Genomic DNA, 18,827 nt, shown 5'->3' on the forward strand with positions numbered 1-18,827 from the left:
GCGATGTTTTGCCCTGGATACTGTCTTTAGCAAGGTGAAGCAGTTTGAATCAGGATCCATGATATCACATTGGTCAAATTACACAATCTATCATTTATTGCTCTTCTGCTTTAAAACAGAAGAATATCCTTTCTCAGAAAGTTGCTGAGAGAAAGAAAGGTGTTTTAATTGAAATGTTCTTTTCACATCAGTCCTACTATTTAGATCATTGCCACTGAATTACCCTTGTAAGATGGGCCTTTTTGGCACATTTTTAACAGAGCCCCAGGTAGTGCAATGGGTTAAACCCTTGTGCCGACAGGTTGGCGATTCGAATCTGTGGAGCGGGATAAGCTCTTGTCTGTCGAGCTCTAGCTTCTCATGTGGGGACATGAGAGAAACCTCCCACAGAATGGTAAAACATCCGGGCGTACTCTGGTCAACGTCCCTGCAGACGGCCAATTCCCTTACGCCAGAAGCGACTTGCAGTTTCTCAAGTTGCTTCTGACATGGAAAAATATGGGATTTGTGAGACTTTGTCTAATGATAAAATCTTTTTTGCCCCCTTGTAGTGGCTCTAAACCTTCTGCTTTCACTGAAAAACTACAATCTTTCTCTTGCTTTTCTTCTTGTCTTACATTGGAAATTCTAGGGTGTGGGACGTAAATACGGGTGAGATGCTGAACACGCTGATTCATCATTGTGAAGCAGTACTGCACCTGCGCTTTAATAATGGCATGATGGTGACATGTTCCAAAGATCGTTCCATTGCTGTGTGGGACATGGCATCCCCAACAGATATCACACTTCGCAGAGTTCTGGTCGGACACAGGGCAGCTGTCAATGTGGTAGATTTTGATGACAAGTATATTGTGTCGGCGTCAGGTGATAGAACTATAAAGGTGAAATCATTATGACTTTAAACTGTTACCTGTTTATTATTGGGTTTGTTCCATTTATATCCCACCTTTCTCCACGGAGCTCGTTGGCATATGCCATTTTCACTACTGCCATATTATCGCCAAAATGTTCCTGTGATAAAGGCTAGACTGAGAGAGAGAGAGAGAGAGAGAGAGAGATGTTTTTATATGTGCATGTATTTTATTTGATTGTATTTTATATTATATTGTGTTCACTTTTGTGTTTGTTTTTAGGTACTTTGTGCCATCTGTAAGCCGCCCCGAGTCCCTTCAGGGAAATGGTGGCAGGATATAAGAATAAAGTTATTATTTTTAATATGATTTTTATTGACACATTTCAAATCATATATATATAGAGAGAGAGAGAGAGAGAGAGAGAATATGGATAGAAAAAGAGTATAGTGAACATCGGAAAAACAATTGGGATGTGGGAAAAAGGGTTTGGATATATAGTGCTAGGGAAGAAGAAGAAAGAAAAATGAAAAGAAAAATAAAAAAGGATAAAAATAAAAATAAAAAACAGGAATGGGACATCAGAAAAGGGGGGGGGGGAGAGATTTGGCATTCCCAATCTTCTTCTACATGTCCTCTTCTTAATTTTTGTCTATTGTTTCTTACTTGCCATGTTGGCTTCACTGTCTGTGTTTATTTTTGATATATCTATTTCTTTCCATCCTACACTGTTAGTGTGTTGTCAGTGTCCGGGTTTGCTGTTTTTCCATATATTCATCGAACAGTTTCCAATCCGTTTTCTTAACCGGTCTTCCTGTAAAATCTTTCATTTAAGTTATTATTATAGAGAGAGAGTGCGACTGACCCAAGGTCATTCTATGAGCTTAATAGTCAAGTGGGAATTGTATCCAGAATCTTTTGTGTCCTGATCCAACCTTGCTATGTAGGCTCCCATTAAGAATAGATGGCCTTTCTCTTTGTGACAGAGAAAATTCTGCAAATGGATCACCTCAAAATTTCACTGTCTTTCTGCAGGATGTCCTCTATCCCCTATAGAAAAATACTATTTATGGTGAGTGCCAGGATTCTCCATGTGGAGACAGTGGATATCCTATAGATAGGCACTTGGGATTTGAAGAACACCACCCATTTGCAGATAGCCCTCTGTCCACTACAGGGAATGACCATCACGCAAAAAGTGCCAATAATCCTTGTGTATGCAGATATCTCTGTCTGTCACTTTCCTAACAATTTCCTTTTTTGTGTCCACCTTAAAGGTATGGAACACAAGTACTTGTGAATTTGTGCGTACTCTAAATGGCCACAAGAGAGGCATTGCATGTCTTCAGTACAGAGAAAGACTAGTAGTCAGTGGCTCATCAGATAATACAATCAGGTAAGAAATACCCCAATTTCCTGAACTTTGTTTTGGCTTTTTTATATATAAAAGTAGACCTTTTTTTAAACATAAGCCACTTTGAGGCAAACTGTGAGAGTGCTTAACCTGTTTCCAGTTCACTTTGTGTCTGCTCTGATTTTCCCTGCTTGAGTTATTCTGTATAGTGGTATATAATTGTGTTACAAACACTGACACACTCCATTAAATTGAGATTGTAAAGTAGATGGAAGACCACACTTGTAGATGTTGCACTGCATTAAAAAGATAATCTTGCACTTGCAAACCTCCAAACATACCGGCCACATTAGGGAGAAGTTTCTTCTAGAAACATGGCTCTGATGTGGTGTGTTTTTTTTCATTTTTGCTTAGTGGTATATGTGTGTTGGGTGTGTGTGTTTGCTTAATAGTATATGTGTTTTTAAGGTGGGAATATTACAAAATGGCAGCCATAGTTTGTGGCAGTACCTTTTTCACTTTATATTCCTTCATATATAGACCTGAGTATTATTTAAAATATATAAAAATCTACTTAAGAGTTGGATTCGCAAGAAGAAACTTTTAATAGAGGACCAATGTTCTTCTGGCATTTTGTCTCCCCAGCTTTTCTTATGGTGCTTGGCCAAAGGCCCTGACTGAAACAGATGATCTGGACTTTAGTCTGTTTGCTGTCTTTCGGCTGGGAGCAGACAAAATCTTAAAAGAACAATGGATATTTGAGATGTCATTCAGATTATAACAGTAGTATAGGATTTGTATAGTGGGCCATAGTATAGGATTTGTATAGTAGCATAGGGGGCCGCAGTGGCACAGCAGGTTAAACCGCTAAGCTGCTGAAGGTTGGCGGTTTGAATCCGGGGAGCGGAAGTCAGCCCCAGCTTCTGCCAACATAGCAGTTTGAAAACATGCAAATGTGAGTAGATCAATAGGTACCGCTTCAGCGGAAATGTAACGGTGCTCCATGCAGTCACAACCTTGAGGCGTCTATGGACAACTCCGGTTCTTTGGCTTAGAAATGTAAATGAGCACCACCCCCAAGGTCATGTGGCCAGCATCACTGCATAGAGCATCGTTACTTTCCCGCCAAGGTGATACCTCACATTTGCATTTTTTCAAACTGCTAGGTTGGCAGAAGCTGGGCCTAATAGCAGGAGCTCACCCTGCTCCCCGGGTTCCAGCTGCCAACCTTTTGATCAGCAAGTTCAGCAGCTCAGTGGTTTAACCCACTGCGCCACCAGGTGCCCAGCGGGTTGAGTATGCAAATGTTTAAAATCTGGCAAGGGGTCCGTTTTGATTAGACCAAGAGAGGTTACTCCAGTTGGTGATGATCTTCTTTCTTGTTATTGTGTGTAATTCTGTAGGCCCAAGGTCAAATATACTAAACTGCTGAGTGTCCAAATGCAGATACAACAATGAAGAAACAAATCCTTTCATTAAGGAACTTTAGAGGCTGATAATTGACCAATGTAGCTTTAGTGAAAGCTAGTTACCGAGGTAATTGAAGTAACATGAGTAATGAAAACAAAGAGATCAGAGAGCTGTGCAGCAGGCAATTTAAATGAGAGACATGGGGAATTGGGATGGGACAGTTGAAGCCATTCGCCAATTATCGCCTTCACTCACCAGCCGCATTCAATTTAACATCTTTTAAAGATCAAAAGATTTTAAAGTAGCGTCATAGCTTTGCTGGAAGAGGTGCATTAGGTGTTGCCTCATGGTATGATTCAACAAATATCTGAAGAGCAACCTAGTTTTGAGAAAAAATGTGTTTGCTTAATGTGTGAATTTTGTCTGATGCTCCACTTTAGCAGTCTGCCACTCTGAAAACAACAACAAATAAACACAACAAATCTACAGATATAACATTTGGAAAGCACAAATCTCAGTAGGAATCTGACCAGGAAATAGTTAAATATTGCAGAGCTTGGGAAAGCAACCACAGACCTACATAGTAATAACCAACAAATATAAATGTCAATATGGTAATAAATTTAAAGGGGAATACAATTACTTTTATGCTTACACAGAGTAAAATTCGTATGCTAGAATTTTGCAGTAGTCGGCAGCATATCTCGACAGGATCCAGGTTGAGGCATATTGGCCTGCTTGCTTTGTGAAATCATTCTGCAAAGCTTTGGCTGGAAGCATGCATTTCCCTTGCTGTTCTCTTGTCCTTTATATGTAGATTGTAAACCTGCTGAGCAAAGGCAGCATGACCTCCATGTCCTGTACAGCATTTCACACTTGTCAGTGGGTATTACAAAGGTTAAGAGCTTCAGAGTTTTTGAACTAGAATTCTGCAAATGTAGCCCAGTAAAAGCAAGTCCTAGAAACTTCAGTTCTTCACATTGCAGCTTCTGTGAAAGGAGAAAAGGCACAGAGCCTGGCAATTCCTTTTATAAAGTCCTTATTGTCTACCCTAATTTCCCTATCAGTGTAGGAGACAGATTGGTGACATTGCTGAAATTTACCCATACTGTCTTCCAACAGACAGCTCCCCGCACAGAAAGGGTATCGTTTATTTTAAGCTAGCAACCACCTTGTCAGTATAATGTGACTGAGGGGCACTATGTCCTCTTCATCTAAACATTATTGCCTAATGGATAAAGGTTTCTAGCAGTGGACACAAGGTACACGAGAATTACCGAATTCATGAAGGACAGGCCTGTTCCAAATGCAGCATGGATGGAAGTTGGCTGATCTTCCCTCTTTACTCCCCTTCTCTTCTATCTGAAACTCTTCAGTTCCATTTACTTTTAGGACTTTAACATGTCCAGTAGTGATATGTTGAGATTACACTTACATTGCCCCATAGTTTTGAAACTGCATGGGGCATTCAGTACTCCAACCAAAAATACAAAAAGGAAAATATCTTGAAATCTAAAGATAAGTTTAATGAAGCAACATTTATTTAAAAAGTTAAGCAGGCAGCGATTACAAAGCAATACTAATACAGTCAGTAATAAGGAGTCCCCGGTGACACAATGGGTTAAACCCTTTGCCGGCAGGACTGAAGACCAACAGGTTGCAGGTTCAAATCCGGGGAGAGAGAGCACAGATGAGCACCCCCTGTCAGCTCCAGCTCCCCATGCGGGGACATGAGAGAAGCCTTCCACAAGGATGGTAAAAAGTCAAAACATCCGGGCGTCCCCTGGGCAGCATCTTTGCAGACAGCCAATTCTCTCACACCAGAAGCAACTTGCAATTTCTCAAGTCACTCCAGACACACAAAAAAAGTCAGTAATGAGAAACTTAACATAAATCACCAGATTTCAAAATTAGAAAATAGAACAATATCATCTACCATCCGAAATTTATCATATTAAATACCTGGAAGAAGAAAAAACATTTTTAGCTAGTGTAAAAAATTGCACAATGAAAAAGACTTGGAGGGCTCAAATAAAAATACAAGCCCAAAAATGTAATTTCACCACAGTGTTTTTTTGCACTGATTTTCTGTGCAGATTTCAAGAAGGAGGGCAAGTGCTTATATTGTGAAGTGTGAGGCTGTTAGATTGTTGCACAAGGTTACTTATTAATGGAAGAGAAACCCAGAGATGGACAAAATGACAGTGACATTATGATCTGCCTTGCCAAACAGTAAGGAAGTATACTTTGCTGTACAGTGCACCACAGAGGTGCTATTTATGACATAGTACCATTCCTCAAATTCATGGCAGGAAGAATTAACCCTAAGTTAATAGATTGTTGCCACCTCTTTTCTTCAACAGTTAAAGCTGTATTTTAACAAAAACTTACTTTTTTTAAAAAAGTTTTCATTAATTTTTTAAAATATATATATAAGGAACTAGAGAAATTGAAAGGAAAAAAAAGATAAAAATACTGAAATTCATTGAAATAAAAATTAAAAAAATACAGATCAAAAACAGAAGAGGAAAAAGTGATGTTGATCTTTGTTTTACAGTTCTATTTGCATGCATATATTCTTACCCCCTCTCTTCAAAGTTATTGTTTGGCATATTCTTTCTTTTATCATCATCAAAACCAAAATTTATGAAATAGTTTTCTTCCCCCCCCCCCCCCCCCCAAATATCTACAGGAACTTGCAAGTCTTTGATAAACAGCCCTAATATGAAGTGAGACATTTTTTCAATTTCTACTAAATACATCAGACTTGACAACCATCCCCCATAGTATGTAACATGTTTCAAAAATAGAATACTACCATAGCAAGCCGTACAAATAAAAGCTCTGAACAATGAGAACTCCTCAACCCTTTATCTCACACACACACCCCTCTAGATTTCACCTTCCTTGTGATTTCACCTTCTTATATACCCTATCCCTTGTAAATTTTGTTATAAAGAGAAACCTTTAAATGTCTTCCAATTTGGAGGGTAGAATTACCATTAAAAAGATCAATTTCTTAGAAAGAAGAGGGGTCAAAAAACCATAGAACTGCTTTTTCAAGTTACACAGCCATTTGCTTCATGGGTCATAAAATGTGTAACAACTGTCTTTTTATCCATCTATCATAAAGTATATATAACACCACCTGTTCCCCTGGGGCAACCTTGCAAAAGTCCTGCAGACTCCAATTACAAATCCATCACTTCAAGATAGGGATAGATAATTTACTCATCAGCTGTATATTTTTTATCAAATTGTCACTATGTTGGCAACAAATCAATTTTATATTGTAATATGACTGACAGATATTACATGCAGATCTGTGAAAAATGCAAACCTTGTGTGAAGGAAGCACTTGGACCCAAACTGTTTGTGATTTTATATAAACACCATCATGTGGGACTTGAAAGCAAACTTGCTGATATTTTGGCTGCATAAGAATTTGTGCCATTTGTTCCTTGCTGTCCATTCCAACCACAAATCAACAACAGCTTTCTAAACTACCTGACATTTCTAAACAATCACCAAAGGTCTCTCACATCTATTATTTTAAGGTAATTGAAGGCTACCATGACACAGTTGACTGTGGCAGATTTGCTCTCAGAAGCTGAAATTGGAGATATTACTGGGGGAAAAAGGCTTTTAGTAAAACCACCTGAGTGGTTTCCAGTAGAAAAACCGACTCCCAGCAAGACTGAAATTTTGTCCAAAACGACATTTAAGCAGAAAATGACTGCTGTACTGAATTTTTTAGAAACAGAAAATAGTGAGGTTTCATATTGAAAATCTTGGTATTCTTAGTGCAAATACTAATGTAGAAGGAAAATTGGAGATTAACAGTCCTCCTTTTCCTAAATTAAATAGGCAATACAGTATTTTAAAACAATTACTTAATAATGATTATTTATCTTGTCTTCTGACAGGTTATGGGACATTGAGTGTGGAGCTTGCTTGCGAGTCCTAGAAGGTCATGAAGAGCTGGTGAGATGCATTCGCTTTGATAGCAAGAGGATAGTAAGCGGAGCCTATGATGGGTGAGTGATAGAGAACAGATATTAATAAACACTTTCCCCTTAGTCTTGGTTGAGAAAGACACAAAATGAGTCTTATCAGAGGATCTCTTATTTCTTATCTTCAAAGCCAATCTGTATGAGGATGGACTGAGAGGTAGTGACTTGACAAAGTATCCAGTGAGCGTTATGGCTAAACAGAGATTTGAATAATTTTCCCATATCCCAGCATTGTTGAAGCAGCCCTGGATTTTACAATTAATGGCAGATGACACATTAATTGTAAAAGTGTGAGATTGCTAGTCCCTCTCTCTAAACCTTTCTGATATAGTGAATTAGGGAGTTTCGTTTTGGTGGGAGCTCACCTGACAGCATAGATTCAGCTGCAAGAGTATCATGTCTTCCTATCTACCTACACAGAAGCAGCCATAACTTCATTTTCCTTCGTTTACCTTTCTCATGTAAAAGAAAGGGTGTTTTGCTTCACATATTTTTGTCATCTGTCTGTTTCAATACAGTGTGGCATTACAGTGTAACCTTTTATGAATGTTTCTGATTCTGTTGATATCACTTGTTATGTTAACCACACAGTTTTCTCATCCTTTATGATCAGCTTAATACCCAGTTTGACCCAAGAGAAAATAGGAGAACCAAACAATAGTACTGAGTGTTCATTCCCTTCCTTGAACTCCTCCCACCACACACATACTGGATATATTATCTAAATGTTGTATAATAGCTAATTTATTTTAATTTCTTCTGGTGTTTATATTTATCTTCTCTTCCTTGCTGTCAGGAAAATTAAAGTGTGGGATTTGGTGGCTGCCCTGGACCCTCGTGCCCCCGCCGGAACCCTGTGCCTGCGTACTCTTGTGGTAAGGGTTTTCAGTTGCTGAAAACAGGAGAAAAGAATCCCTTCGGTATTAATTTGTAAGGAAGATTCATTTCGTTGGATAAACTGCACTAGAATACAGTATGTTCATCTGCAGTCACTCCAGCAAATCCAAATTCATTGTATATTGGAACCGGAGATCAAAACCAAAATGTTGATATTAGAAGTTATATATCCCTTATCTAAAATATTTGGGAGCAGAAGTGTTTGAAATTTGGGATTTTTTGCTGGATTTTGCATATACATCACTAGAATCTATGGGGGGGGGGGGAGAGATTTGCCTTGTATCTTTCTTCAGCTTCACATTTTTGTTTATTCATTACTTGTGTTGTGTACAGTTACAAGTTTATGTTTCCAAAGGAAGCCCGTTGCCTCCTTAATATGTCCTAACCACTGGCTTCAGGTGCACAGACTCAGATCCAGAAACTGAGATAAGGCACCTGGTCAAGGAGATGGAATCTCAATAGACCACGGCATCTCCACCTCCTGGTTGCCTACATCTCACTTATTGCTGAACAGAGAGCCCTTGTGCACAGAGCTGAGAGAGAATTCAATTACCTCCCCACTGCTGCCTTATTCAGCCAAGTCTCTATGGTACATGCCTGGTTGCCATGCTCATCCAAAAATTATGTCCACAATCTCTTGAGTTTACCTCTTCACTGACTTACATATCCTTAAGTATAGTGGCTCCGATACATTTCTTCCAAATGTGTTTTGAGCTAAACCACATAGTGTAGGGCCAGCTCAGCTGCTTCCCTGAATACTGTCATGCTCTTTCATAGAGAACGCAGTGTCAATTGAAAAAAAAGGAAGCATCCTGTTTTGCTTTTCTGATCCTAGACCACCAAATGTGGGAAGCAGTGTAGAATTCATTGAGCATTAATGAGGCACTGGGGGCGTCTGTGTCCATTGCCCCTGAGTGACTCTGTTCACACTTCAGCTGAGCCTGGATTATGAAACCTGCTGCTTGTAGCTAAGTGACCAATGTAAACAAACCCCTAGATTTCACTGCCTCATTAAGTTGTCTCACAGTCTTACCCAAGAATGATTGGGCAGAAACATGGAGGTTACAGGTGCTTTCATAACTGAAATAATAATCCATGTGGAGTTTTTCTGCTATTCTTCAATGTCTGGTAATTATCCTAGCTCTGTAATGAACACATGATGTTGTACCCACCTCCCACCAATTATTTAACAGAATCTAATTCAGAATCAAAAGTTTTTTTAAAAAATCAGGAAAAGAAAGTAGAAAAATAGAAAATTAGTGAAAAAACTTATAGTACTGAGAAACTGATTCTATGGGTCTGCTGTAGTTGGGAATCACCAACAGGATTCTGCCTGAAAATCTTTGTCATTTTCTCCAGCCTCTGAACTTAGCAACCATCCTTTTACTTTTAGTTCACACCACTTACATTAGAAATAGTTTGATAGTTTACCCCAAAAAAAGGCCAGTGGTGTATTTATGTGGGGCATTTTGTGTTTATAGGCTGTTTTGTATTTCTGACCCACAACGTTATGGTTGGCCGCAAGCAAAAAGGTCCAATTCCATGACTGCAGCAAATGTGAAATTAGCATAATTATTAATGGTGTTTCTAATATTTGGTAATGTGTTTCATTCACCAAATTTTGAAAATGTTGCAATATGTAACTGTCTCAAGTGTGGTGGGAACTGTCAAAGTGACCTTTGGGAATATGATAAGGGAGAAAGAGAAGGCAGAGAGAGTCGGGTTCTTTGCCCTGAGTGTTAGAAGGCAACACCAGATTTCTGAGTCTTCCAAACACTGCCAGTTCATTCCAACTTTCTCTTTAATTTTGTTTGGGTTGAAAATTTGCCTCTTATTTAAAAAAGAAATTCTGATTCTTGGATTTCTCAATATATCATATTCAAGATAAGCAGGTGGTTGCTAAACTTTGTAATTGTATTTTAATAGACTACATGTAGAACTATTAGGAGAAAAGTACGTCAGATGAAAGTAGTCAGTTCGTAGACCAACTAGTGGACCATCTGTAAACCTGTTAGTGACATAACACTGGCCAACACACATGTTGGTACCTCAAAGGTTAGACCTGTTTCTGAGTATATTTGACTTGCTAATTCCAAAAATCACACCAGTTTCCCTCTTATCAGCTCTAGTTTTTCAGATACAGAACATATGCCATATACCAGTCTTCATCTGCTCCCCCATAGATAATCATGATTACCATATCTAAGAAACTAAAATTGATGATGTCTATCCAATGCAGTTTTTTGAACCAGTGACCTAAAAAAAAAACCCAGGAACAGGCCTGAAAACCAAGATACCAAGAAAAAAAAGTTTTGGGGCTGTGTAACGTTCATTTCAAGCAGTGATTAGAAAATATGAAATATGATGTGCCTGATTAAGCTTTCAGTAACTAGAAAAATGCACTCATTTTGGCTTCTCTCTTCCTTCACCCAGGAGCACTCTGGCAGAGTTTTCCGGCTCCAGTTTGATGAATTTCAGATTGTGAGCAGCTCGCATGATGACACCATCCTTATCTGGGACTTCCTCAATGACCTGGCTACTCAAGGAGATTCTAACCGCTCACCTTCCAGAACATATACTTACATCTCTAGATAAATAGCACTAAACTGTACCTCACACTTACACAGGTAAAAACCCAAGAGGTCTTGGTGATGGCAGGTGTGGTGTATAGTGGAGATACAATAGATATAAATGTCCAAGTAGTTTACAGTATTCTAAAAGTCCCAAGTTTTGTCTGATTCTTTAACACAGTCTTCCCAAAAACCGGAATAAGTGGCTTCAAATAGGAGTTTAGAAGGCCATTCCCTCATCAGTTCTTCTAGTCAGTCATTTATTTTCTTACCAATAAGATTTGTTTCTTTTTGTCTGAAGAAAACAATTTAGAAACTAAGTTTAGAAAGGAGGATCTGAGTAGATATTACTTAGCCCCCATTTTCTGTACTTCAAAGGATTGGCCAACTGTATCTACATTTGGCTGGTCATTTTGAGATAGAACACTTTGCTCTGGGATTTATCTAAACTCACAGTTCTCCAGCTAAAGTGACTGTTAGACAGTTAAACATCACCCTCATACCTTGCAATGACCCTTTAGTCCATATATAACACTGGCCAACACACATTTTGATGCCTCAAGTGTGAGATCTGTTTCTAGGTATATTTGACCTGCTGATTCCAAAAATGGTCCCAGTTTTCCTTTTTGAGATACAGAATATATGCCATATAGCAAGTCTTCATCTACTTGCCCATAAAAATTGATAACCATATCTAAGAAACTAGAGGTGATGCAATCTATCCAATGCAATTTTCTGAATCAGTGCCCCAAATAATCCTAGGAACAGACCTAAAAACCAAAACACTAAGAAAAAAATCTTGTTGAGCTGTGTAATTCATGCCTTGTCTTTTTTTTCCCCACTTCCAGGACTCATTTAAGCTGCGATATTTAAACTGTCTGCCAACGCCAGGGCAAAAGAATTACCCACAAAACATATTCCTGAACAGAGGCCCTCAGATACACTTCTGGAACCAAGTTGGCAAGAGGTTGATCTTGAACGAGTTCATCTCAACTCGGCTGACTGCTCAAGTGCTGCTATATCAGAAGATTTCGTTTATGTTTCCTGAGTGACTGATGTGTTAGACTTCCCCTCTTCTATCCCACCACATCTCCTCTCTTGTCCCGACTACAGGCATCTTATAAATATATTTAACATGTTGCCATGTTTCTTGTTTTGCTCTTAAGCAGAAAAATCGTTGCCACCCTGCGTTCTTTCAGGACACTCGCCATTTGATGTATTGATAGAAGGGGAACAGCTGGTTGATGCCTCCACCTTTAGGGGCTTGTGTAAGCACTTCTACTTATTTGTGGGACGGCCTTAGAGAGTGGCCAGATTTTTGAAAAAAAGAGGCCCTGATGGCCAGAAATCAGTTAAAAGATCATGATAAAAGTTTCAACAATTTTATCTAAGCCTTTGCAATTATTCATGTATATGAAATGTTGGTCGAGAGTTGACATCAGATGAATGGTTCACTTCGGTCAAAGTTTAGTACTGTAATGGAAGAGAGGATTAATGGTTGTAATGTGGCTACATAATGGTTCACTACATTGCAGGTCTTGGTAAGAACAAAGTCCCTTGTTCTCCTTGCTTCTGCCTTGAAGCACCATGGGACCTGGATCCTTTATTGTAGGGAATAGTATGATGCCAATATTGGAAGTATCTTCATGAACTCCCATCAGTACTGAGTGAATGACGTGGTCATTCAAATATTTCTTGCTAACCTGATTGTATTGTTACTGGCAGGCTGGCTGTTGTACAATGCCAAAAAAAATCAGCTGGAAAGGAACTACTGAAGCAGTGAAGGCTTACGGAGATTTCTCATTACAATCTGCAAGTTATTAAGGCTAATTAATGCAGGATGGGAGAACAGAGGAAAAGAAACACGGGGAATCTTGTCTAGTGGCAGAAAAGACCAAAAACAAACCTGTCCCGTGGTACTAAGTTACCCCCACTGCCTTCAGAAGCGATTCTGATAATTGTCATGATCTCATGAGACTATTAGAAGTCTTGTCTTTTGACAACAAGATACTAACTCTTCTGTTAAGCATTTGTTTGAGGAAGAAAGGAAACAAGAATTAATATTTGAACTTATGCTGCTAGCCAGGCAAGTTACGTCTGTAACCTGTATATTCTTCATTTCTTTGGGAGTGGAAATGGCTCAATTTTGGCATTTACCAAGCCAGGCTCAATACGTTCATAAGTTGGTGGAACTAAGGATAATTGGACAGCTGGTCCTGTCTGTTAGTATTGATTTGCATTGAGCTCCTCTGCCCTATCCAAGGGTATTCAGTCTATATGTCATCCACACCCATATCTTCACCAAAGGCATAGTCAGCAGTAACTGTTCTTTTTGGACAGGGATTATGTTGATCTATTCATGCACACATGCACCTGTCTTTCTGTAATCGTAAACATAAGCCCTCCAGATATCAGAAGATTTTACTCTGCGTAGTACACCACATACGTTTTCTTATATTTGGAGACACACTTTTGCCCTTGACGCTCTTTAATCACTATCCCCTTAGGTCCCTGGCCTATAGACTTTGCAGTGTTGACTCTGTACAAGACGGCAGATCGGCTATAGTTGGAGCATCAACAGGTTATTTCCGTTCTCTTGCTTGCAGGCAGAGCTGTGAGATCAGTGCTTTCTCACCTGAATGCTGGTGTGTGTGTGTGTGTGTGTGTCTATTTGGTTGTGGCTGTGTCAAGCACATTTTTTTGCAGGTGGGCTACGTTACAAGGAGTTTGGGGATCAAATAAGAGATTGCTGGTGCAACCCTTCCTTGGTTATTATGGTCCTGATCTTTCTTGCTGCCGTTTCTGAACGTTTCTAAGCAATGCTTTTGGGTTTTCTAATCAAACATGGTACTGAACAATTAACTATAGTATGTTTTGCTTTAAAAATTTCAAAGGAAGAAGTGGTGTTTTTTTAATAAAATGAAAGCCCACTATAGGAAAAGACTACTTGAGAAATCTGCTCTTTCCATTTCTATCCCTCTCAAGTTTGAAGAATTTCTTTAAAAATGGCGTTTACAGTTTTTTTCAGCCTATTCTATTTCTAACCATTTAGAAAGGCTGGTGTTCACTGGAAGGCTCAAAGCCTTGTATCTGGTTATTTCTATGCATCAGTGTTTCATATCCTAATGGGATCAATATCCTGAAGGGATTTGAACTGGGAGCTGGAGGAGTTTTCTTTTTTTGTCTTCCTAGAATACACTGAGTTCTAGAGCTTGCTTTAGAATGAAATGTTGACTTGGAACTGCTGATCACAAATAGTCCTCCTGCCTTTCACTCTGAAGTAGAGGAGTCGACAGGAAAGAATTCACTTGCAACGCACAACTAACTCTTTAATCATAGGAGATGACCCTACTATATAAAATGGGCATTTCTAACAGTAAGACAGCTAATTCTCATAAGCTGTGTGTGTGTGTGCACAACTGAATATGTTGCATAGGAATCCTATACCGTAATGGTGAACACTTTTCATGTTCCAACAAGCTGAATGCTTGGTGACTGTTTTATGGCTCTATGCTTGCTTGTGAAATGTAAAAACAGGAGAGGGTAGCATTCTCTATTTTGAATTTGGAAATAAATAGTGGGTGTTTGGCACCTCTCAAAAATGTTATGAGGCTCAAACATATAGAGTTAACAGTCAGGAGAAATGCCAATCCCTGTGTTTTTTCCCACTGTTCCTTTATACTGGGATGAGTGAACTCTTTGCAGGAGGAAAATCTAGTGGTTTTCTGTAATGAAGGCCTATCCAAGTTGCATGCCTCCTTCTTAGCACATCCTCCTCTATTTGGGGAGGAAATATTAGACAAACTCAGAAATGACACACAATGTTTTCATGGTCCCTTATGCCCTATATGATGCATATTAACAATTCCAAGCTGTGCCCCAGGTTCCCATCAAATAGTAATTCTCCTGAAACAGGAGACCTTCCACATGGTATTCCTTTGCTCCCTAAGTAGTGTTTCTGGGTGATCTCCCTTTCGAATGAAATCAGTCCCACATATCCAGTGTGAGCTCACTATGGTAAAATGGAAGCACAATTTTGACTGTAAGCCACCTTTCCCTAAGCAACCTCCACAAGTTTAAATGCTGCATGTTAGGAACTGCATGTTCTGGGAGCAACATCTTTGTATTATAAGACACACCTCTTGATCCTGATCTGTAACATGGTTACTAAATTTATGCATGGGTTGAACCCATCCTCTGTAGAGCTTCCTAGTGAAATTGCAGTTGGGTGACTCTCCATCTGCTTTTCAGAATGGAAGCTCTCTCCAAGATCCTGCTGCATCCTTCCTGAGGTCTGGAGAATGTGCTTGAGTTGTTGCTCAGTTGTATTCGGATCCTGTAAAGTAATGATCATGCCAAGATTTATAAGTTAGTGATCTTTCCCACTGATGTGGAGTATGTCAGGAAGGGGATATTAGACATCCACATCAACCCTATCACTGGGTGACAAAAATAAGTCTAACTCTGTTTAGAAGCTGTTATCTGGGTCATATTCTCCGATCTCAAATCACTTTTCCTGATGCAGTATTTGCCTGGTCTCCTTTTGTGCGTAGAAAACCCAAATGTCAGTGTTCACAATGAATTATACAAACCCAAAAAAAGTGCCCAAATTTGCTTAAGTGTTAATTTGCATGCTTTGTTCTGAACTCAGTATTTGAGTTCTTGCGTAGTATACAAATGTTGGGCACAGAAAGCCAACCTGTCAGAGAGACTTGATGGTTGTGAGGGGCTGACTGTACGGGAAAGAGCAAAACAAGGCTGTGAAGATGGACTGCAGAAACTGATGCTCCACTGTTTGACAGAGCATTTCACAATTATTCTTGCATGCTTTCTAATGCATTTTCACTACAACATAGGCTAGAAACATTTTTTAAAGTGGAAGCTGAGATTCTCAAGGATCCAATATGCATACATTCCTACTGTGAGTGCAGAATTGAAAAAAATGTGCCCTGCTTGCATTACATTTAAGCCAATGATTTCCAAACTCTGGCCCTTCAAGTGTTTTGGACTTCAGCTCCCAAGAGCCTCAGCTGCCTTGGCCAGTGATCAGAGATTCTGGGAGGTGAAGTCCAAAAAATCTGGAACACCGGCATTTGGGCAACGCTGCTCCAAGCAGATGCTTTATTAGAAAAATACAGAGGAACATTTTTTTCTGAAATGCTTCTAAATGCTCTGTTTTATTTTCTACGTATAACTGTAATCCTACTAGCTGCTTTTATTGTTTAACACAGAGTTTTGAACTGCATAACTCTGTGGAAGTAAACAAGGAGCTGTAAATTTTCACATATCAAATCATGACTGGTTGAAGTGGGAAAGAAAAAATAGCTGCTGGTCATACATTGGAGTGCTGCTCAGAATATAACAACAAACCTTTTTGTGTCTTTATTCTTTAAAAGGGAATTGTCTGTTTTGCTTTTGTATATCATAGTGGGAAGGGATGCAACTTCACAATCTGGCAAAAGAGAATTGGTTATAATGACAATTACTCTTATCTAATATCTTCTTGTTCCCTTGAAAGTTTACACCCAATAGACTACTACATGTCTATTGCAACTGCAGGAAGCTCGGAGAATTGTGGGCACAGGAGGTTGAAAGGAAAAGCATACGATCGTATTTGTAACTCTGCTCTCTTTGTTCTCTAGATTCTAAAAGTAATGAGTGCTTTGGAATTTTTGTGATTATGTTCTGGTGCTGTGTCGCTAATGTACTAATGTTCACTTGAGCTAGGGTCATGGTAACAAGTGTGGTTTTTTAAAAGAAATATTTTAACTGTTCAGAAGATAACTTAAATACAAATATATGAATCTCCAAACCTTTTGAGTGTTTTTATTTCTTGAATCAAATGAAAGTTATTTTTTCTTCCTGGCATCTGTGAATGCACACAGTATGGAGTTACTGCGTCTACAAAGGCTCAAAAGGAAAGCTTTTCAAGCTGTGATCTTTCAAATTTTGGCAGTAACCCCGCCCACTCCTCTCTAGATGCCCTGGCTCTAGAGTTCCTTTTGTCCCACCATGCAGCTCTCTTTGGAACTTCATAGGGATGTCAGTGGCATGCTTCAAGCTTCACACAAGTACTTGCTCTGCCTCGGCAAGGACCCGCCATTGCCAAACCTTCACGGCTCAAGTGAGAAAAAACAGGGTGGCTAGGCTAAAGGCACTGTTGCACCGTCAGTCCTTAGCTCTATCAACTTCCGTAGCCACTTCTACCTCAGCACCATCAGTGGCTGCTTCAAAGAGTTTGACAGCTTCAAAGGGCTCAAAATCTTTTAGAGCCTTGATGTCTTCTTGCCCACTGCCCCAACCAGTGCAGCAGTTGGCTCACCCACCACCATTCAGGTCTCTGTCAACCTTGAGTTCAATGGCCTCGGCACAGTCGTCATGATTGATCACAGCGACTCCGCCCTCTACCTCTTCTGTGTGTATCTCATTCAAACTCATGCAAGGGGAGTTGAAATGAGCCCACATGGAGAGGTCAATACACTTTCCCTCATTCCCAATTCCCCTGACCCCAAGAAAATCGCTTGAGGCCAACCTGACTTTGCTGAGTCAGCCCATGCCCAAGAGGAGGAGACAAGCAACAAGCTTCTTCCTCCTCTTCATCTAAAAGAGACAAAGCCTCTTCCTCAGTGGCCTCATCTCATCGACCATTGCTGTCCCTCCAACCAGCCCATTGGTTCGCTCATCACCAGATTCGGTAGTGGTATCAATGTCCAAAGCGAGAGTCAGGATTCTCCATCCAGATCAACTCAAACAGTCATCCAGACCCCAACACAACCTTCACCACAACTGGCTCCACAGCCTCAAGCTCAGGAAGAAGTGTTCCTGGAGCCAATGACTACCCCAGAGAGGGGCAGGCATCAGCACAACTGGCAGGAGCGGTGCAGGGCTCCACATCAAAGCAGACCCCAAGGAGATTGACACCTCTTAGAGCCTCAGAGGCACTAGTGGCACCCTGTATGGGGCCCACAATACCAAGAACACCCCTGCCACCTCCACACTAGTTTGATGGCTGCAAGCCCAACCAGGACAATGCAAATTCTGTTCACTCAGAATCTGTTCTTTCTTTGGGCCTGGATCTCTTGCCAAACCCGGAGGCATACTGCATCGGCCTGCCTTCCCCAACAGATAACATCAGGCCGTTCCCCACCTAGATAATCTGCATGGCAGAAGGTGACAAAAAATAATAAGATATAATAAAGGGGTGAGACTATGTTCCTCTCTGTTCTTACACTGACCCAGCCTTCTATAGGCAGTGGGCTTGAGATGTCATGTTATGTTACATAGCTTGGTCCATCCAAGTTCGTTCACTGTTGTGATGCAATGACACTGTTATGTTCTTGTCTTTTCTCTATGTAGTAAAGAAACACATCATTTTATTCACTACATGGAGCCCCCGGTGGCGCAGTGGGTTAAAGCCCTGTGCCGGCAGGACTGAAGACCGACAGGTCGCAGGTTCGAATCTGGAGAGAGGCAGATGAGCTCCCTCTATCAACTCCAGCTCCTCATGTGGGGACATGAGAGAAGCCTCCCACAAGGATGATAAAACACCAAAATCATCCGGGCGTCCCCTGGGCAACGTCCTTGCAGACGGCCAATTCTCTCACAACAGGATGCTCCTGACATGACAAAAAAAAAATTCACTACATGGTGTTGGTTTGACATATGTCCCATCTACCTATGCCTTAAGCTTGCTAGTCTCCATATTGTGTGCATTTACAGAGACTATGGAGGA

The 18,827-nt window shown here is 40.1% G+C and overlaps 1 protein-coding gene across 8 annotated transcripts in view; it reads left to right on the top strand.

Annotated features, from left to right (window-relative positions):
- The window catches only part of BTRC (beta-transducin repeat containing E3 ubiquitin protein ligase), a 139,716-nt gene extending 122,809 nt beyond the window's left edge, over positions 1-16,907 (top strand). For all 8 annotated transcript variants that reach the window (XM_060768269.2, XM_060768267.2, XM_060768268.2 and 5 more), the window contains 6 exons: positions 632-881; positions 2,129-2,247; positions 7,542-7,652; positions 8,425-8,503; positions 10,959-11,152; positions 11,944-16,907. In XM_060768269.2, coding sequence (XP_060624252.1) covers positions 632-881; positions 2,129-2,247; positions 7,542-7,652; positions 8,425-8,503; positions 10,959-11,120 — 721 coding nt within the window. In that variant the 3' untranslated portion in view covers positions 11,121-11,152; positions 11,944-16,907. The remainder of the gene's footprint in view (positions 1-631; positions 882-2,128; positions 2,248-7,541; positions 7,653-8,424; positions 8,504-10,958; positions 11,153-11,943) is intronic.
- The last annotated feature ends 1,920 nt before the right edge of the window (positions 16,908-18,827 follow it).

The sequence above is a fragment of the Anolis sagrei genome, chromosome 3 (genome assembly GCF_037176765.1).
Source record: "Anolis sagrei isolate rAnoSag1 chromosome 3, rAnoSag1.mat, whole genome shotgun sequence".
Classification (NCBI taxonomy): domain Eukaryota; kingdom Metazoa; phylum Chordata; class Lepidosauria; order Squamata; family Dactyloidae; genus Anolis; species Anolis sagrei.